At 42.1% G+C, this 21,976-nt stretch overlaps 1 protein-coding gene across 2 annotated transcripts in view; it reads left to right on the top strand.

Annotated features, from left to right (window-relative positions):
• MAGI3 (membrane associated guanylate kinase, WW and PDZ domain containing 3) overlaps nt 1–21,976 on the top strand; it is a 72,954-nt gene that overhangs the window by 37,706 nt on the left and 13,272 nt on the right. For both annotated transcript variants that reach the window (XM_054803525.1, XM_054803526.1), the window contains exons 3-15: nt 1,251–1,370; nt 3,326–3,535; nt 4,828–5,002; nt 5,854–5,933; nt 8,041–8,098; nt 9,090–9,184; nt 9,810–9,998; nt 11,451–12,059; nt 13,095–13,126; nt 14,729–14,882; nt 15,479–15,570; nt 17,746–17,938; nt 19,134–19,319. In XM_054803525.1, coding sequence (XP_054659500.1) covers nt 1,251–1,370; nt 3,326–3,535; nt 4,828–5,002; nt 5,854–5,933; nt 8,041–8,098; nt 9,090–9,184; nt 9,810–9,998; nt 11,451–12,059; nt 13,095–13,126; nt 14,729–14,882; nt 15,479–15,570; nt 17,746–17,938; nt 19,134–19,319 — 2,193 coding nt within the window. The remainder of the gene's footprint in view (nt 1–1,250; nt 1,371–3,325; nt 3,536–4,827; nt 5,003–5,853; nt 5,934–8,040; nt 8,099–9,089; nt 9,185–9,809; nt 9,999–11,450; nt 12,060–13,094; nt 13,127–14,728; nt 14,883–15,478; nt 15,571–17,745; nt 17,939–19,133; nt 19,320–21,976) is intronic.

The raw sequence follows: 21,976 nt of genomic DNA, 5'->3' as shown, positions 1-21,976 counted from the left end.
CAGCAAGAATTAGTTAGTCAAGAGGATCTGGATGGCCCTGTCTCATCAGTTATGCCAGCCCTTCTGCTCTGAGCATCTGCTAGCATCCCTGCGTCCAGCCAACAGCGGTGTTAACTTGCCTTTAGCGAGGTGCCTAAAGGGCACTGCTCCCACGAGTGGAGGTTTGTAGAAAGCACCCTTCGAGGTACAGGACGCTCTGACAGCTGCCAAATATCCTGTCGTTGCTTCTCACCCTTCTGTGCCATTTGGTTTCTTAATTATCACAAGATCATCCTTTACGTGTCTCAAAGGTTCACTGATTAAAAAGGCTCATCACCGATTGCATTTAAATATTCATTGTGCTAAAAAGTTTGTCAACTAATGTTTTTGTAACTACAGGAATTCCATTCTCAATTTAGCATCAGTATTATATTGGGAGCACCCAAGAGTTTGTGACTTTCTGAAGAGGTAGTAATAGTGAAAGGCGGCTTGTTTACTAGCAGCTCTTGTTCATGGTGCTGCCTGAAAAAAATCAACGTAAGCTTTTAAAATGTTATTAGGTTACAGGCAGTAACGAATCAGTAGAGTCCTTTCCAGGAGAGCTTTAATTAAGCTATTATGACTATGGGAGGCCCGTATTTATAGACATAACACTTTGAGAACTTCTGCATTAACACAGCAATTTACTGATTACTTTGAAAAAGCTTACCCGTAGCTCGGGTTTGGAGTATAGATGAATTACGCTCTGAATTGTAAAGTTAAAAAGTAGGGTTTGTGCCCAGTTACGGATTTGGTGGCCCCAAAATCAAATGCACTTAGTCCTGGTGACCTCATTCCAAATTAGCGAGTTGGTACTGGTGGAAAGAGGGGAGAGGTGAAGCACCCTTACGCTGTGTTAAAATACCCCAGTTAAACAGCTCCCCGGAGTCCCAGACTGCGACTGCCTGGCTCAGGCGTCGCCAGCTTCCACAGAATAAGTTTTCAGTTCACTGAGCATAAGAAAGAATTCTCTCCAATTACCACTTCACCCAGCTTTTTTTCTCCTCCTTCCTCAATGCCAGAGCTGCCATTCCTACATAATTTATTGGCCTAGTTTTTATACATTATGTTCACTTGCTCACCAGTGTTCTAACTCTTACATTACTGAAGTGCAATCATCATTGTATAAAGATTCAAAAATATATTGTTTTTACTGAGTTGTACAGCAGGCAGCATTTGGTAAACAGGCAGCACTTCAGTATCTTACAAGAGTGTTTTCTCTGTCTTTTCAGGCACTACAAGGGCTCCCAGAGATGGGGAGGTCCCTGGGGTAGACTATAATTTCATTCCTGTTGAGCAGTTCAAAGCACTGGAAGAAAGCGGAGCCTTGCTAGAAAGTGGAACGTATGATGGTATGTTGATGACGTTTAATGGAATGGGAATAAGGACCCAGTACTCATGTCCAGTGTCTTGGTCTAAGTGCGTTTTCCCTGTTGCATTTTTGAGGAAGCATTCTGTGCTTGATATGATTTTAGTTTACCAGAATTCAGTCAATTTTGATTAAATCTTTGAGAACAGAGCCGTGTTCTTCTCAGAGGCATACTTCAAAAGGATAGAAGGCAAAGGAAATTATGATACAGCAGGGAAAAAAAAGTATTTTGCAATGGAAAATTGAACAGCGCTAGACCAGCTTGTCCAAATCTGTAGCAAAGTTGGTTTTGTTAAATATGGTGGGGGAAAAAACATGTAATGAAGGTAGTGAGGCGTCAGGAACTGGTGATCCAGAGGAGTCACAGAGCTGCCATCACATGATGGGCTTTTGCTTTGCTTTGGTTCGTTTTGTTTTAAAGGGTTCGATGGCAGTCAGAGATAACTTTTAAGGTTCCTTACATCCCTGTACTCTGGGGTGGGGGATGGACCCAAACCCCACCTTTGTTTAAAGTGAGAGGGAGGGGAGACAAATTTGACCGGCACAGTTGTGGGATGTCTTGCCCTCCTGTGGAGTGTGCCCTGGTAGCTGGGTTTCAAGTGATGCTTGCCTGGTTTCTGCTGCTTTTTACCTCTCGACACCATAAACAGAACAAATTACAAATGTCTTACGTTCCTTTTTGTATGTAAGTTTATAAAACCCAAAATATGATCTGGCTAAGGGGATTTTTTCGAATGTATAGTTGTACCTGAAGTCAATTAAATTACAGCCAAATTTTCAGAAATGCTGAGCATGTGCAGCTTTCATTGATGCTAAATGGGATTTACCAGATTATAAACCTGATTTGTACATGTGTTACAAGCAACTTTAAACATGCATCTAGAGGACTTCTTTGGTAGGTGGTGGTTTTGCTGGCACTTGAATTAATTTGATTGACTCCCTCCCCTCAAAAAAGAAAGGAAAAAGAAAATGTCCAAAGTATATTTCTCGTTCTGTCTGTTAACAGCATCCTGTCTGTGCAAATCTCCTAAGCAAATTTAGACTAAGCTAGCCCTTTTTTTCTTCTTAGCTCCCCTTTATCTGGCTGTTGGCACTTTGATCCTCACCTTCACTGATATTTTCAGAAGGGTTTGTTATTTTTTTTTTTCACATGGTCAAAACCGTATCCAGCCACCAAACGTTACCTCAGCAAGAGTTCTGGGAAGCTCTCTTGCTGTGTGCTCAATTCCCTAATAAAAATCATATGAGCAGTCAGGAGAGAGGTCAATTTCCGAAATTCTTTTCCAGAAAACAACAGATGATTCCTGGTCTTTGTGGTTTAGATTAAAATATTGAAGTAAAAATCTGTTTTTCTCAAGTACAAATCATTTTTAGATGAGGCTATATTAACAGCTTTGTTTAGCATGTAGAAAAATGTAGGACTGTAGTTTGAAAATCAATTATTTGTAATTGTTTTTATGTAAATAGATATGTTTCTGCACAAAATTAATTTGTTTTTTTGACTTCAGTCTGTTTCTGTTGCTGCATGTTTCTCTGTTATTCAGTTAATCAGTATATAGAGTAAGAACAATTGATTTTCACTGTTTTGCTTCCCTCAGACTATTCCCCAAGTCTCTTTATGGACCTTTAGTGAATTCCAGTCAAAGTAACAAATCCATCTTTTTCTTTGAAAACAGGTGGCAGGATAGAAATTTTGAATTAAACCTATTGTTTTTTGATGTACAATAGCATCACTGGCAAAAAGACAATGTAGGCATAAATAGGTTTTGACTGTGGATTGGTTTTTGATAGTGCTGGTGTCTTCTTAAAGAAGTTAAATTACAGTTCAGGTCTTTCACCAAAAGCATGTTATATGGGCAAGAAAATGTTCACTGCAACTGCCGGTACTTTCAGCAAGTATCAGAGCTTTAGTGATCTTGATTTCCATCTCATTGGCAGGTAATTTTTATGGTACTCCGAAGCCTCCAGCGGAGCCCAGCCCCTTTCAGCCTGATCCAGTGGATCAAGTCCTTTTCGACAATGATTTTGATACTGAATCGCAGAGGAAAAGAACCACATCCGTCAGCAAAATGCAAAGGATGGACAGTTCTCTCCCTGAAGAGGAGGAAGAGGAGGAAAAGGAAGCAGTTAATGGCAGTGGAGGGATAGGTTGGTTGACAAGGGGAGAAATTCCCTGAAGCGTTGTGTGGATGGATGAGGAGTGTACAAAGAACGTTCATGCTTGCTTGAACTGCTTCCTTAGTTTGGTGAAGTTTGAAGGCAGTTTTCTATACAGACTGGTGTTTTTACTCGATTTTGAAATTATCTTTTAAAAAGAAACAGCTGTTCTCCCAGCCAGATGTGCAATTGCATCATAAAATGCACTGCTCAGTAGAGAACATGTAGTGCTGGGTATCAGCCAGTTACATGAGGGGGAAGGAAAAACTTATCCACTCTTCAAATAACGGAATCCTTTGCAGAGTATAATTCATACCCTGTAAATGTTGTTTAATTTTGAGGAGATTACTGAATTTGTATGCAGGAGATTTTAGCGAAACAATTGGTTTAAGGGGCAGCGCTAGCTCATGCTGTAAAATTTTCAGATGATTTTGGTTAAGGGAACTATCGCGCAACTTGAAACTGCCTAAAGGGGAGTTTGTGGGGAGAAATAAAGCAGAGTGCGCTGAGATCGGACCAGTGTGCAGTGGGACCTTGCGAAGATTGGCAGGATGCCCCTTTCCTTTCACTGTCACGGTGACTCATCTTGGGGGGGAAGAACTCATGGCGGAGAGAAACCGTCACATTGCATTTGCAGATGATCCTGCATGTGAGTGTTTAAGACAGACTTACTTCGGCCAGACCTGACCTAGTCTTGCAAGCTTCAGGGCTGGCAACACCGCGGTCGGGTGGCAGGGCTGGTGGTTAGGTGAGGTCACGGACATCGTGGTGTGACGGAGGATACCGAGCATAACCTTGGGACTGAAGGGTGGAGGCTTGCATTTAACATTTTCTCCAGGGATTTTTGGGAGCTTTTTCTTGTTGTGGCTTGCGGGAGGGTGGTGTTTCTTTTACTGGCAGTTTGGGTCTTTTCAATATTTTATTCTGGTGCTTTAAGGAATATTAGTAGAATTTGGGTTTGGGTTTTTTTTTTTTTTGATGGCATTGCACACACTGTTCTCTATATAGGAATGGCAACAGAGTGTAGTCAGCTTGGATTTCTGCCAGCGTTGATTTTTCAGAGTAGGCTGAGACACATAATACAAGGTTAATTCTGTTTGGCAGGGGACGAGCAGAGTCAGCTTTTCAAAGTTCACAGCTGAAAAAAAAAAAAAGTGGAAAAATGCACATCACATACAGGGACGTGTTTGACATCCACTCCTAGCCAGATTAAGAGGGTGGTTCTTTGTGAGAAACAACATAAACATCTGACAAATAGTAACACTTTCCCCGAACAACTGCAGAAAACAAAGAAAAACATTCGGAGTCTCCTGACTGGATGAAACCTGTTCCCAGCTACAACCAGACAAGCAGCTCCATGGACTTCAGAAATTACTTGTCGAGGGATGAAACCCTGGAACCGCTGCCCAAGAACTGGGAGATGGCCTACACCGACACTGGCATGATCTACTTCATTGAGTGAGTAGACCGACACCGTGGAGGGCTTGCTGTGCTCTTCAGAGGAGAGAAGTGCTGACGAGCTGCAGTCTAGGAAGCTACCTGCTGCACTTACACCTCTCTTCTTCTGCTCTTACTGCTTCTATTTCTCTATGAAATTTAATATATTCCTACTGTTACGTTCCTTACCGATGGTCATCTATGTCGCGTACTTGGTACGATTGCCGTCGCGCCAAGAAAGCCTTACGGTTCCACCTGCAAAGTCAGTTTGTTTGTAATACGAGTTTTGTATCTCACAAAATACAAAGCTAGGTGGGTATTGATAAGTGAGGTATAAGGTCATATAAACCTTCACTACGTCAAACTTCCCTGAAATCTGAGAGCTTGTTTGTTCTTCCTGCTTGTGTTCCTTGGCTGGGAATGCATGCTTAAAAATACAAACAGCACAGATTAAAGTCCAGGATAGGAAAGCAGCTCGTATGTGCACATGTGAAACAGCCTCACTGATGAATTCTAAGGCAGAAATGAAACAGAAACCTTAGTGAGAGTTAAGCATAAGAGGAGGCTAAAAGTATTTTTTCCTTTCAGGTAGGACCAGCTGCTATTCCCACATGAGCTCTCCGGGGCAGGGGAGAGTGTTTGTCCCTCTAACATTTCACATCTGTCCTGGGGAGTCTCCATTGTGCTGGTACCTCTGAGCATCACTGTTGTCTTTTCTTTTTAGCATTTCATGATGTGACTGAGGCACAAATAAAGGCTATATTATCTAAAGGCTACAGTTTGCCCACGGTACTAAATATTTTAAAGTACAGCCAAGTTTCTTCAGTCTCAGGGAGTTCTCTTCTTTTAATGGCATGTGTTCTGTTCCACAGCCATAACACCAAGACAACCACATGGCTCGATCCGCGGCTCTGTAAGAAAGCCAAAGCTCCTGAAGATTGCGAAGATGGAGGTGAGATGTTCAGAATTCATTTGTCTCCTATGCCTGATAAAGGTCTGAGTTTATCACAGCTGGATACAATCCATTACTGCTGTGGTAGAAGCTTCTTCCTGATATTCGTGACGCTCGAGCAGGCAATGTAGCGCTGAGCGTCCTTAGTTCGGTTCGGCAATACAAGTTTACATAAGACTGGGAAAGTCCGTAGTGTGTTTTCCCTGGAGTAGTAGAATCTGACTGAATCACGGGTTTATCTGCATTCCTGAGAAGAGAATGAGATATTTTGTTCCAGTAACTATCCTTGCTAAGGAGAAAACTGCATATATTGGTGACGATCTCACTGGAAATCGTTGTGTGGGTGGAATAAGGCAGGAGGAAAAGGTCCATAAGTATTAGAATCTAGGAATAATAAAGAAGATACAGCATAATATCTATTGCTAATGATGCCTGTTGCATGTGATGTGATAGAATATTTGAATGCACAAGTAGAGGGAACAGTCTGACTCCCTCCAACTCTTCATGCCGTTGCTTCAAAACTTTCGGATCAGATTCATGATTGGCCTGCGGACAATTCCTGTAGCCATTTCCTACATAGTCATGTAATTTAGTCAGCTAGAAAAGAGTACCAAATAGCTCTGTCTTCAGCAAATGCCTGACATGTTGCAAAAGCTGAGGCAGACTCAGAATAGTCTGTCGTCTTCCTAAATTGCACAGCCTAACAATCATGTATTCCTAATGAAGCCAGCTGGAGCAATGGACGCATACTGCTGCTTATTAAACATATGTGCAGCTCACCACGGGATAAAAAGAGCACTTTAAACAGAGAGATGCGGGATCTCCAAGTGAACAACATTTAAATGAATAGACCCACTGGGTCTTTTGTCAAACCCTGTGGAGTGATGCTGGTATTAATAATTGGTTACATGCTGTCATATGCTAGGAAAAATTCCTGTAACCGTCAAACTTAGGGCAGCCTCAAACAAGATTACATAGCAGTTTTATCCTTAAAATGTCTAGCTACCTGCCTGTATCCATTATTCTAATATTTAAATTTCCATGGTCAAGATAACTAGAACAGTAAAGCTAGAATAATTGGACCTCTGTGTTAACTGCTTATCACCTTTGGTCAGTAATGATCTGCTGCTGGGCACCATCTTTCCAGATTCTGAATTTGCCATAAAAAGGAGCTTTTCACATGTAACTCTCAGTACCTATATCAAACAGGTAATTTTTTATTTTAGACTCCTAACGTAGGGATGTCCAAGCCCAAGCCACTCTCAGCTGGCTTGCCGTGGCTGCAGGAGCCGTCAGGCTGCAGCAGTGCAGAACTGCACGTCGTCATCTTGCCAGGCTGCGCTGAATCCGATGCAACCAGACCCAAACACATGCTAGCTAGTTTTGGGGTGTCTCGCTATCCTGTAAATGTCAGGGCGAAATGGCCTGCCACGGTGGGGCTCTCTTCTTACCTATCTTACAGTTCTGACTGAAGGTTTCTTGGGTTGACTGAAAATGGACATGTCGGAATACAGTGAAATATCCTGATATTATTGAGAGAATAAATAAAGGTGGCATTACTTCTGCCAGGTGGTCTTAAACGGAAAGTACAAGAGGATGCATAGTTTTACAAGGTTGGGGTGTGATACTGCGAGGCATTCATAGCTCTCTCTTGTGGTGTATTTGGGGGCAGAAGCAGTGTGACCATATTCACATCGTGCAGTTTAAAAAGTTGACAACTATCAAATCACATTCATAATTTATAATTAGATTAATTTTAAATAATGTATTTTTCTTCCCCTTTATAGGTTCTTCCTCTCTAAATAGGTTAGTTTGTATCTTGTCTTTAAGTTTATTATATGTTCAAAGTGGTGTGAGTTTGTTGAATACGAGTCTCCTCATCTAGTGGAACAAAGAGAGTTATAGGGCTTCAGATTCCCTGGAACAGGCTGATATCCTTTCATCAGAAGGACCAGCCTCAAACAAATGAAGGGGATAAAAAAGGACCTGTATTTTCCTCGTATTTTTCATGAGTCTGTAATCTGTCCTCTCGTTCCTTCATTAAAAATTCTGATATTTGCAGATAGTTTGCCGCTGTAATGGAGAATTTTTTTCTTTCTGATTGCAGAACTTCCTTATGGATGGGAAAAAATAGAAGACCCTCAATACGGAACATACTATGTTGAGTAAGTGCTAATTATTAATTTGACGTTGTTATTTTCTGCTCAATTTATAACTAAGTGCTCGATATGCAGTATGTATAGGTTGTAATGCAATTGAAGTATGAAACATATGCAATAGAAACAGTACTAGGGGCAATGAGCACCCAGGGGCACGTTTCCCAAGCACCAGCACACGGGCAGATCCATGGTGTGACCTTTCTGACCTACTGGGGCATATTTCTTTTGGGGAGGGAAAGCAAGTAGCAAGCAAAGTAATTTATTAATGGGAATGAGCTGATGTCATTTTTCTTAGCTTTAACAAAAATGAGGTCACTTGATTTAAGAGTGGCACCTGATAACTGTAAAAGAGCAAAAATAACTTCTGTCTCATTGCTGTCTCCAAAGAGACGAGTAAATAACTACTGAACCGCTGCAAGAGCTCTTTTGAGTCTCCTTCAGGTCAGAGAAAATTTTCTCTTTAACCATGGAGAAGAAAATGAGTAGAGTTGAAAATGTTAGCTTCAGAGAACAAGCTAACATGTTTGACTTTGCAAAGCCAACACAGGTATTTAAATTCTGCTTTTCCACTCTTCAGAGTGGTTTTTTTTCCCCACTCTGCTGTCCTATTCTAGCATCTACTAGTAAAAAGGTGATGTCAGAGTTTGTGAACATTATAGGTAGATGGAAGCAACACATAGGGTCAAGAGAAAAAGCAGATTTTCTCGGTTCTAAACTATTACAGTCTTTTGAAAATTTGCAGAGTGGAATGAAGGTACACTGTGCCTAATAATAACAGGAAGTAAAATTGTATCGGCTCTTAAAGTAAATCAAGTTGGTGAAAGAACAAAAATGCTTTCAGTGTTGATTACGATAGTTTATCGTTCATTCCTCCAGAGCATTGATCTGAGATAATAAAAAATAGTATTTGTAGATGTATCTTTTGTGGTTGTCTTTTCTGTGAAATAGGCAGAATGCTTTCTGCTGAAATCCTGATCTGCCTTTTGTATGTCTACAGTCATATTAACCAGAAAACTCAGTTTGAGAATCCAGTATTGGAAGCCAAAAGAAAAAAACAGCTAGGACAGACTGATGTTGGCCCTTCAAAATCAGGTATCACTGAAGATTGTGTGTCACCTTATCTGCAAGTATGCATCGCAAGTAGCCAATTTTGGAATTCATCGAGGCATTAGCCTTGTCTTTTTGCTGGCCGTTGTGGCGCTGCCCTCCCAAATCTGTAGAGTTTTTTGAGTGATTTTTTTTTTTTAATGTTAAAATTGAACTGAGACCCTAAGACTGCTTTAAAATCATTTTGCTCGTTCTGAAGCTGGTTGTCATAAGCAGCTTTTGAATATATGGAGGGTTAGAAGAGCCAGCTGGAAGGTGCAGGTAAAACCCCACCTTGAATTTTTATGCTTTTGATCTACTTAAAGCTAAGTATTCTAGGTTTAAAGTTTGAAACTGGGAATTAAAGTTGGCAGGTTTAGTTCCAGCTCTGTTGTAATCTGTACTACGGTCTTGAAAAAACTCTTAACTTTCCCCTTCACTTAACTTAGCTGTGAACTGAGTATAACAATATCTTGTTTGCTTTACACCATAACAGTTCTGCAGAGGTTAACCAGTGTTAACCAAACAAATCATTAACCTTTATGACACCTTAACAAACAAACAAACAAAAACTTACCAAAACTAACTCTGGTTTTCTACCTTCATGTCTTTTTATTCCATAATTTGAAAGGACCAGAGAAGTCTGTCTTTACTAGAGATCCATCCCAGCTTACAGGAGCGCTTATACGGACATCGCTGAAAAAAAGTACAATGGGATTTGGCTTCACAATCATTGGAGGGGACAGACCTGACGAGTTTCTCCAGGTGAAGAATGTGCTAAAAGATGGACCTGCTGCACAGGATGGCAGAATTGCCCCAGGTCAAGTATCATTTCTCTAAACTTCCGTTTCCTGTGGTGGTGCTTTTAGAGAACGCGGCTTCTGAGCACAGGAGGTTGGATGACTCCGAATACGAACACCTCACTAAATGAAATAGTTCTCAGATTTGTGAAAGATCTGTGCAGAGCAGTGGCTGAAAAGAAAAAGAAGTGCTATTCTGGATACATATCTGCTTTTCCTGTACTTCTGCTTTAGCTGAGACTTTTGGCTTCATGGTAGTTTACAGAATGTTTTTTTGTTCCCTCTCTGTACGTAAAGTAAAAACAGTGTGTTTGAATCCTGGTCTGTGTTTTGCCTTGTTGCTGCCAGAAAACAACACCAAATATTAAAATTGCAAAAAAACTACAGCAGGAATGAACAAGCAAAGCTGTATGAACTGGACAAGTGAGGAAACAAGGGATGAGAGTACCTGAAATCCATAAAGAATTGCACGCTTTCTCATTGTTGTTATATGTTTAATTAAGTTACCTATAAGCTTACTGTAACATATGGTTTACATACCAGAAAAGGCAAAATGCTTCTTTACATATCACATAAACTCTGTTACTCTTCAGAGAAGAAGAGTAAGAAGAGCTTGTGCTTTCAATACTTTAATAGTATTTACTTATGAAATGAGTTTCCTGTTTTGTTCCTGACCTGCTGTTTGAACTTGTTTGTGTGATTCATTTTCCTCCTCTGTAAAAATGAAGACGATCCCGCAGCACTGCATTGTGGTGCACGCACATGTTTGAGTGAAAAGATGTGTATCTATTCCTGTTGTAGCTCATATAACAAGAGAGTTACTGTTTTACTGATGCCCAGGCATTTACATGATAAGACTGTTTGCTTGGTGGGAATATTGTATTGCACATGCAAAGTTTCACAATGAAAATGATGCAAATTATGAAATGAAGTTTTGGGATCTGAAGTCCACTTCAGTTTGAAAATACACGCTTAGCTGTGTGTGGCAACAGTGTAGAAGTACGGAATGTGTGTGGGCGCTATCCTAACTCAAGTTCAGCCAGTCCTAAAATAAACATAGGACCCCCCCCCCCCCCCCCAAAAAAAAAAAAAATCCGATTTATTCTGGGTAGAGTTTAGGATGCCGTACAATATGAATTAAAGTAGAAGACATCTGCTTGCAGTAGTGTGCGTGCGCTGCTTCATCTCCTGTGGCTGTACAGTATCATATTTTAAATCTGCTGCAGATTAAACTTTATATATTTAGCACACTGTGTTCTGAGATGAAATAGAATAAATGCAAAGAGGAAATCCTTTGTGCTTTTTGGCAACAGATAGCCAAGAGGTAATAGCCCAGCCACCAGTCCTTACTAGTTTTAAGACTGCACAGTGATTTCCTCCAGTTAGGCTTTTGTTCTGAGTCTCAGAACACAGGACAGGTTTGGATGGTTTCGTTTCTGGTTTTGACACTGTTGAACTTTGTTTTGTAACAGGTGATGTCATTGTAGACATAAATGGAACTTGTGTCCTTGGCCATACCCATGCAGATGTTGTCCAGATGTTTCAGCTAGTTCCCGTCAATCAGTATGTGAACATGACTTTGTGTCGTGGCTATCCTCTTCCTGACGACAACGAAGACCCTGTGGTAGATATAGTGACAGCTACACCTATTATCAACGGACCGCCTGTGACCAAAGGAGACGTTTGTGTGACCAGCCAAGATTTAATAGCAGGAACGGTTGTGTTGGACCAGAATGGAAAAATGGGCCCTATGTTGGTCAACGGTCGTCTGAACGGCCCTTCCATGGATACAGCTGAGCAGAGGATCTCTCTTGCATCTTCAGGAGGCTCTCAGCCAGAGCTGGTCACCATTCCTCTAGTCAAAGGTCCCAAAGGCTTTGGGTTTGCCATTGCAGACAGTCCGACAGGACAGAAGGTGAAAATGATTTTAGACAGCCAGTGGTGCCAAGGCCTTCAGAAAGGGGACGTAATCAAGGAGATTTGCCATCAGAACGTACAGAGCTTGACACATCTGCAGGTGGTGGAGGTACTGAAGCAGTTTCCAGTAGGAGCAGAGGTGCCGCTGCTTATCCTAAGAGGAGGTACATACGTAAATTTACAGTTGTCACGTACGGTTATATGCTTTTTAAACGTCCCTTTTTAGTGTGATATCTAAATCGTGTCCAGTCTTGACAGCTAAGTAGCAGCTTATTATGTCTCTGAGCTGTTATGTTCTAAGTTTAATTTATACCCCTGAGTATTTGGGATGAGAGCATGTTGCTAGGGGGTTTTTTTCCAAAAATTTTATTGTGCTGTGTTTATGCACTGTTTCTTCCAAGTGTCTGGGGAGTGCTAAAGCAAAAATGCGGTCTGTAGCATAATACAAAGCGTATGATGGATAGAGTTTTCTGCGGCTCTCCAAATGTATTCCAGTAACTGTAGCTGCAACGGACAGGTGATTACAGGAGACAGGGAGAAACATCAGCAGTGAGGTGGAGCTGATCACTGGAAATACCAGAAAAGTTCTCATTTTTGCATTTGCATATTTATACCCCTTCATTGACTGTCAGTCACAGACCAGAACGCATCTTCTCCCCAAAAGCTGACTAGTAGATAGTGTGCGTTTGCCAGAAGGAGCTAAATGAATTATGAAGCAACATGTGGCTGCTTAGTGTCCCTTTAAGCTTTTATTGTAGCCCTGAGAGTGTCATTTCAAAGAGTCATCGACGTTTGCGAAAATCTTCAGGTCTTTTTTTTTTTTTTTTTTTTTTTTAATCAATGCTACTATTCCTTAATCTGCTAAGGAAGTAATTAGATTTCTTTGGTAGCAAGTGAAATTCTTCTAGACAAATTCACAGTGTCTCTGTATCCAACGAACCGATGCGTGATTTGGTTGACCAGAGTCTAGCAAAAAGAGAAATAGACGGTTTTCATTGTTGTACAGCTAGCAATTCTAATTTGAGACTTTTCTGGAGTGATGGTTTTGGTCAACTGAACATTCACTTTGCCATTTAAAAGGCGAATGAATAAGCAGTTGCTATTTTCAACCCAGGAGGAACTGATTATATTGCTTTAACGCTGTTTAAACTTTTGGTGACCTACTATTGAAATTGCTTTCTACGTTGTGTTTTCTTCAGGTCCACCCTCACCTACTAAAACTTCCAAAGGGGTGAGTATTAGTGATGTATTTAAATTTGTTTCCGATGGAGAATATTCAGGGGGTTTTGGTTGCAAAACAGACTTATAAATATGGTGCACTTAATGCAAAAGATTCCTTTGAGTTTTTTGAGTTGTTTAATGGAGGTGATGGAGATCTCTCTTCTTACTGCTGAAGAATCAAGAATGCAGCAAAGATCTTGTACGATGACAGGTCTAGCGGTGTTGATTTGTCAGGATTTTAAATGCGACATTGCCACTTAAGTCCCATCATATTTCCTAGTTTTGCACTGTATGAAATTGCTATCTGTGTGCACGCTCTGACCTGCTTCAGTAATCTTATCCTCTCTGGGTTTTGGTCCCTGTGGTAATCTGCAACATGATTTAGTGAAACCACGTCTACTTAGCTGCCACAAACTCATTGTCTTAAGTAACTGCTGTCAGAGTACGCATTAAAAGGGAAACAAAATACAGTATCTATTTTTTTTTTCCTTGCTAATTACCTGTATTAAAGTGAAATGGGATTTCTAAAGGAAGTTTACAATACTTCGATGCTTCTCAATCCTTTCATAGAATTAATGGACTGGTTAGTACTCCCTTCTTAAAATGCTTGCTTATCTTTGAATCCATATTTTCAGGAAGTCTTTATGTAGCTGAACACTCCTCGTTTGATACTCGTTATTCTTAGAAGTGTGATCTGTAGGGGTATCTTTAGCATGTATTAGCTCAATGAAGAATTCTTTGGCTTAATAAAATACTCTCTGATTTGATAATGCCGATAGTAATGCATCTTTTTGCTGTGAGCGCTTCTTTTAAGTATTAGGCTAATCGGTGAACAGAGCTGTTTTTTAAAAAATGTTCCTTGTACAGAATAAATTATTGCATTTCAGGAAAACCCCATTACCAAGATGTAGATGCAGCTGCTTTTTCTATCTTTGGCATGTGGTTTGAGTATTGAAGTCATATCCCAGCAGTGGGATAAAGTGAGCACATACGTTCAGTGCGCTTGAAACGGACTGCACTCAGTAAGATTTGCAGATTCCGTTCGTTGCAAGTGTACAGCTGCCCACGCTAAATAAATCAGTGCATAAATCTCTGCAGTTTGAGGATGCAAGCCCTGTCAGCGTGGCTCCCATGTCAGTGCGCTCTGTGCAGGCATGCTAAAAATACTTTGGACTCAGGGACTCGCATTCTAGCACACATGCAGTAGCAACTTCCCATGGAGCACTCGATGTTCAGTGGCATTAAGCAGCGTGGCAAAATAATTCAGTTAAAAAGGGCAAGTTCTTGTGTTTATAAACATACAAGAAGTGTCAAACCGCTAAACCCCTTGGGGGAGTTTTCTTCCACTCTTGGTAAAAGGGCATATCTAAGTCTATTCTGCTTGTGCTTTTGTTTAACGTGCACAGACACGTGCAGACGACCACGTTCAAGCTTTCTAGGTTGGGTTTCAGCCCAGAAAAAAGTATTTAGAGTTACTTTAGTGCATAATCAATTGGAAATTAGCCCTACATTTCACCTCTGCATGATGTTTATTGTCTTTGCGTGCATAAGTACACAAGTTGAGTTACGCTTTTGGTTTAATATGGATTTTGTGGGGTGGGGTCTGTTTCAGAAGGACAAGCAGGACAGTTCAGGTAGTTTGGAAGCTGTTGGTGATCCCATCCCACAGCCGATGCCATTCCCACCCACTGCTGTACGATCAGGCTCTCCTAAACTAGACCCTTCGGAAGTCTACCTGAAGTCTAAGACTCTGTATGAGGACAAGCGTAAGTATATCGACTTCAACTTGGAAACACTCAATTATGAGGGAATTTTTTCTGTCCTATGTATGGTAAAACTACTGTGACTTTCAGTTTGAGTTTTTTAACCTCCTCTAGGTAAAACATTTCAAGAAACGTGTAATTCATACAGAAATTAGAAACCCGTGGAACTCCTTTTGAAAAAAAAGATACAATATGCTTCAACCATATTTACGATAAAACAGATAATCATAGGAATGGTCTCAAGGATGATCTAGCTCTGAAGTAAACGGAAGTAGAGCTGACCATTTCCGAGTTTATAGGAGTTAGTTTTGAGTTGTCTTGCAGATCAGATTTTATCCTGGCCCACCATACGAGTGCAGCTGTGATTTCTCCTTTGGCATTCATTGATCTGTCCCTTCCTTTTTTCAGCCTTTTCCTGAAACTTTATTTTTCCATTTTGTAAAGAGAACGTCGCTGAAGATTTGACTGTTTGAATTATTTACTGTATTTCTGGTTACTGTGTTCTGTCATTAAGAAGAGTCAGAATGCACCATAAAAACATAATCTTTCGATAATCAAAGATAGTTCCTTACCTGTTTTGAAATGTTGCTTTGTCTTAGCTCCAAACACAAGAGATTTGGACGTTTTCCTGCGAAAACAAGAGTCAGGCTTTGGTTTCCGGGTGCTTGGAGGGGATGGACCAGACCAGCCCGTAAGTGAAACAGTTTACAGTTGCCTACGTGTTATCTTAGAGTGTTACTGTTAGAATGACTCCTGCTCCGTCACCCTCATTTCCCTCTCATTCCCAACAGTTCAGTGATGGCAAAATTGATCAATTCAGTATCTGCCTTTTAAAGGTCAAGAATTGTTTCAGATTACCTTTCTTTTTTTCCTCTTCATGGCTGACTTTAATCTGCAAGGCTCCCGTGCCCTTTTGGCTATCTGGAGCTTGTCTTTGGCAGCAGCTTTCTCTGCCAGGCTGATAATACTGAAGGTGTTGCTGTAGTTGCTGCTGTGTCTCAGGAGCACTCGAAAGGGCAGCACTGGTGCTCAGCCTTTGCCCGTTTCCACCTGATCCTGATGGTGGCCTTGGCACAAAACGCACCCTGGTGACGCTCAGTGTGCCGTGCATGTTGGTGCATCCTGGGGAGCAGGTGGGTGGAAGGAAGGTGCTGCTTGCTGCTTACCCTGCAAAAACTCCCTCAGGCCATTGCTTTGAATGCGGCCCAGTGAAATGAGGTTAAGATTTTGGATTGTGTCCCACTTTTCCCTCACCTCTCCCACCAACTTTTAAAAAATGCATTTTGTTCTGTCAGTCAGTGTGGTTTCTAGTCGATTTGTCTCAAGGAGACAAGCCCAGCCTTTCAGGCTTTTATTTGCCTTGTGATTTTCCCTCTCATCTCAGAAAACACAAAATGTGGTACCTCAAGATTTTTGTGAAAGCCTTGAAACGGAACCTATTAAGACTGGCTTCCTCCTGCAAATGGATGTTGGCGATGTTTTGCATTGTAACTGGCATCAGAACGCAGCTCTGATGTTTGCACAGGAGGAAGAATACTTGTTAGAGCCTGGTTTGCTTTAACGTGGTCAGTGACTAGAGTTCAGTTAGGATTTTAAGTCGTCCATGTAGTCGTGTTTCCTGGCCTCAGCCCGCTGAGCTGTTGCAGTTGGACTTGGGTGACTCTGCGTGAGAGGTAATTGCCAAGGAGCAGCAGAGTTGGAGGCCAACGGGCAAATGCTGGTGCGGAAACCCTGGCTAGTCTGTTCCTCGGAGCAGACTTTAGGAGACTGCCCTCTATTTCCAAAAAGGCAATTTTTTTTTTTTTTCCTCTGGGAAGAAGTGCTAAGACTTGTTACCATATGTCAGGGGCTGTTTCTCAGCCATCCAGTTAAGAGGAAAAACTTTTGGAATAGACACTCATAGACTGCTTTCTGATTGCAGTTAAGCAATATGGTTTTCACCATTCACAGCTGCGATCCAGCGCTAGCTTTTTTTTTTTTTTAATCCCTAACATGCATTTAAGGAAAAGGAAGAGCAAAACCAAAGAATTTGACTTCTGTTGCACTTTATAGCATTTGTGGTGTTTTGTTTCCATAACAGCCAGAGCTGTTGGTAACTGTCAAGCTAATGTCATGACGTGTAGATGATCTGCTCACCATTGCTTAACCTCAACAACTACTGGCCATAATTAATCTTAATCTTTCATTTAACTGGAATGTGATTCCAGCATATGAAATAGTGTGTGTTTGTTCTTATCTGTGTTACATTTAGTAGCACTTTATGATGTGGGGGTAGACAAAATTGATAAGGGGAGTGCAGCAGTTTGAATTCGTTATCTAATCACCAAAAGCTGTGCACTGAAAAAACTTCAGGCATGAAACTGTCTACTTTTCAGCAGTGAAGTTGAGTTCTTCCACAAGCTTTTACTTCTTCCCCAAACACTCTGGCCTAGTCTTGGTTAAAAAAAAAAAAAAAAAAAAAAAAAAGGTGGAATACATGGCTTTCATTTCGATAGTTTCTGAGAAATCATGTATATGTAGTAAGTACACAGTGTATGCTTATGTCAAAAGTCAGGCTCTTTAACAAACTGAGCAAATATGCTCAAGAGATAGCGATGCTTCCAGAATTCATGGAAATTAAAAATTCCCCCAAACTTTGCCTATTTACAGAATACTTTGAGCCCCCAAATTGTATCCACTCAGTCAGCTTCTGCAAAGCGTTTCACAGCTGGCTGTGTTTCTACTGGAATTGGACAGTCAGATAATCTTGAAAAATACCTTCCCAAAAGCCCTCACCTGTCTGCATTCACCTGCATCCCCCCACCATTACGTGTTCTGATGAGTTCAAGTTCTGCCGTTCAAACCCCTGGCTCTGCTCTGCTGACAGATTTACATTGGAGCCATAATCCCGTTGGGAGCAGCAGAAAAAGACGGCAGGCTTCGAGCTGCGGATGAGCTGATGTGTATCGATGGGGTTCCTGTTAAAGGGAAGTCGCACAAGCAAGTTTTGGACTTAATGACCAGTGCTGCACGGAACGGTCAGGTGCTGCTCACAGTCCGGAGGAAGATCTTCTTTGGTGGTACGTGTCTGTCTGTCCAGAGTGGGGACTGCGGACACAGATCTGACTAAAGGAATGCTCATTTTCATAATCAGATCGATTAAAGCTGCCCTGAAACTTATCAGTTGTTGCACTAGAGCTGAGCAGCCTGAGATTCAGGAGGGTCAGCTACAATTCTGAGCAAGTGGAGAAAAGCAGAATTTAATAAGCTGATGCTTTGGTACTTGCTAGTTTGCACTGCTTGGACAGGTAAGGCTCTGAAAATTATGATGGCAGTGGTGTTTTCTTCAAAGCTTTTTGCAGATACTAATTAGAAGAGCCGCTAATGCTATGCATTAATAACACAGTGTCTTTTCTGTACGACATGCTGTATTCTCCAGTCTTCTGGCATCTGTGTAGCAAGAATAAGTGCATTCAAACCAGAGATGATTCGGGGCAGCATCTTGTGATTCTGCAGTTTTAGATCAGTGTCCAGATTGGCAGTGTACAGAAGATTATTGTCCTCGACTCGATGATGCTGATCATGTGACTGACAGAGCTGGGATGGGGTTCAGGAGAACTGGTAGCGGTCCCCTGTTCCGATTAGCAACCAGTATTGCTTTTCCGTTGCGTTATTCAACCATTAATTCTGAGTATATACAAGAAAAAGGAAAAAATATTTTTAAGATCAATTCTCAATTTCTTTAAGATGCCTTCTCGTAGATAGACTACTTGAGGACCAAAATGTTGTAGGTTTCCTGAAAGAAAACCTGGTTTCAGTCTTCAAACTGCCTCTTGAAAAACATTCCATTGTTCCAAGTAAGCAGTTGTTCCTCTCTTAAGATAGCAATAGTTGTAGTTTGTAGCTGGATCTCTGCCGTAGATCTTGTATGTGTAGCATGCAGAAAAGCTATGATCTTTTTTTACTATAAAAAGGCATCAGATCACTGACAGAGTCTGTGTACACACTGCCAAATCTGTTCGGCTGTGCAACCAGTGTGCAGCGGGCTTTCCTTGCACAACTGCGCACAGCTGTGTAGGACTCTGAATGCTTTATCCTGCATCTGATTTCTGTTTGATCCAAATTGTACTGTTAATAAACTCACACCTTACTTTCCCAGGCAGACAGTGTTTCCTCGTGCTGGCACTGATACCGATGCGTACAGTTTTGTGTAGTTGCTTGGTAAAACAGCAGTATTGGTTTTTCCTTATTTGTTGTTTGTCTGTTACCTGCAAGGGGAAAAGCAACCAGAGGAGGAGGAGTCGCAGCCTGTCTTGACACAAAATGGCTCTCCTCGACTGAATCGGGTAGAGTTTGCAAACCAGCAGTCCCCAGAGGTCTACGATGTCCGTCTGCAGCGGAAGGAGAACGAAGGATTTGGCTTTGTCATCCTCACCTCAAAGAACAAGCCTCCTCCTGGTGGTAAGTGCTGTGTTCTGACGGCTTCGGCAGGGATTTCTCTTTCTTTGATGCGGCGGTGGTACCTACGCAGCACTCCGTGTAGATACAGTCGTCTTTCACAGTGTTTCACAGCCCGACCAGCTGAGGCTTGGTCTGTTTGGCTTCATGTTTATGCTCTTTTTCACCCAGCTGTGACATAAGTGAGGAGCAGGGGGGGACGTGTATCACACGCAACCGGCCCGTACACAGGAGTGTGCACTTGTCACGGGACAGTCTTCAGGGCGTGGATAGTTGTCAGGCTGTGGTGGTGATGTAGATTCTCACGCTGCATTAATTCATAGGCATTTTAATGGAAGTACACGTTCAACTTTGGCTTTATATTACCTACTCAGGTAGATATTTCTTATTTTGGGGATCTGAGAAAGTAGAGGCTGCAGCACTTGGAACAAAGCGATGAAGTTGTTACTGTCAGGGTGTTTGTCTAGAAAGATCATCAAAATGAAAAAGTAGCATGCTCTGGTATTACAGTTCTGATACATGGCCACGGCTTCAGGCATAGTTGTAAAGATAAACAGCCAAATAACCAAGGTTAAAAGCAACAATAGAAAGAAATGAGGATGGGTGTGAGAAGGTGCTTGTAAGAAGCCCTGGAGTCCAACTCGGTGAACGGGAAGATCCGTGACGCCCTGCACAGGACCAGTTCCGCTCGGTGTAATCGAGCACGTTTGTACTCCCCGGGCTGATGGCTGCTGCTTCCCCAGCAGTGCCAGGTAGAGGCTGTGGAGTGGTTTTTGCACGAGGTGGTGAGTAGGATCGTCTTCCTGAGGTTCATCCCCTTTGGCCATCGGGTTTGGGTTATCTGTGGCAGCCCTCAAAATACAACCCAGCTCAGTGCGTTCACCCACAAAGTTCACTCAGTGCACTGATATTAAGGTACAGATAACTCCTGAAATCCTTACTCGATTCCTTTAGTTCCTTAGTGTAAGTCACCCTTCTGAAATGTAACGATGAGCTGAAAGTGTGTCTCTTTTTATTGAGCCTCAGACATTTTCTTCTGTTTTTCCACTTCATTTTACTGCACAATAAGAAACCAGCAGGAGCACAAAAAAACCCCGTTTCTAAATAACGTTGTGCTGAATTCATATGATGTGTATTTAGAGGGTGATGCAGTCTTGGCTCAGACGATACCTTTTCAGGAACGTTAGAGCCAGCCGCTCTGGAAGCGCCTGGCACGGCTGGGGCGGTGGGATGGCGCAGCAGCAGTGGTCCACACGTGGAGCTGCCCACTGCTGTCGGGTTCCCGTGGCAACGGCAGGGTGAGATGTCACCCTCCCCTGCGTGATGCTGCGCGCATGATCATGTCCTGTGTCAGAGTGGCCGTGGGCTGACAGTGTGTTGTCTGGTCAGTCGGATCTTAAGAAAAAATGTGATAAACAGAATTATTCTATAATATATTTGTATTCTGTTACAATATAACCATACTACAGACAATGTTTTTGTCTTAGAATCTGCTGCAAATCTCTGTTTATTTAATATTGCAACTGAAAGTAGAAGCCAAATGAAAACAATTGCGGTGCTGAAAATGTAAGCCCTGTGGTCTCGGCTGTTTGTAACGCACGGGAAAAAAGAGACGCTGGTGCATCCACAGGCTGTGCTGTGCAGAACTTTTCTGTGCCACGGTTTATCACGAAGCTACAGTGTTCTTCTAAAGCCAGGATATTTTAAAGCAAGCAATCAGCAATTGAGTCTGCAACCCTGCAGTGTGTTACTCTTCACAGTTGGCTCTTAGGTTTATATAATACTTAAAAAAACAGTCTATTAAGGGAAGTGTAATTAAAATTTAAACTCATGGTAAATGCTAGAAGGCATCAATGTCTGTTCCTTTGCAGTAACTTTTGCGCGTGCTAGCTCATTAAAACAATTCTTGATGGCTTTTTAATCTTGGGCAGTTGATGATGCTGTGAAAGTGTTTCAGATTTGCTGTCATGGTTTTGAAAAGCCAGCCGATAATCCTGGCAGGCGCATGATGTTCCTCACCTCTCCGATCCCTCAGAGAAAAGCACGTTTGGGAGAGCAGCAACTACAGGTATCCATCAAACCCACTTCAGGCTTTGGAGATACAACCAGGCTTTCACATGAAGTGCCAGGAAGAGCATTTATGAAAGGTGTGGAGGTCAGTCTGGAGAGGTTTGGAAATGAGTTACAAAGGAGCTGTGCAGCAGTTCTTGTGCAGAAGAGCCCTGATGAGATTTGGGAAGGTCAGGAGCCAATTTTGCTATGCTTTCGGGCATCCAGATGAATGAAAGGCTGTTTTAGACGCCTGGGAAAGCATGCTGACTGATGTGCTTTGATGTAACGCGAATCTGCTCTGTCAGGGCCACGTCAGCATGCAAGCAGCTCAAGGAGCCGCTCTCTTGCCCCGGGTTTTGGTAGGCTCCTCCCGTCACAGCAGCTTCTCACTGGCTGCCGAGTGCCATCTGCAGTGCTGACGTTGGGTCAGCAAACCAGAAACCAAATCTCTCCCCGAGCACCAGCATGGCTCTCGTTGGGGAGAGCGTGGGAGCCACGGTGCTCTCCACCGGAGGAAACGCCGTGCTGGAGTGGAACATCCCTCCCTCCTTGTGCCTTTTTAGTCCTGCTCATTCCTGCATCTCTGTTCACCTCTGGGAAAGTAACGA

This window comes from Grus americana, chromosome 25 (assembly GCF_028858705.1).
Source record: "Grus americana isolate bGruAme1 chromosome 25, bGruAme1.mat, whole genome shotgun sequence".
Lineage (NCBI taxonomy): Eukaryota > Metazoa > Chordata > Aves > Gruiformes > Gruidae > Grus > Grus americana.
This window is presented reverse-complemented; position numbering and strand designations above follow the sequence as displayed.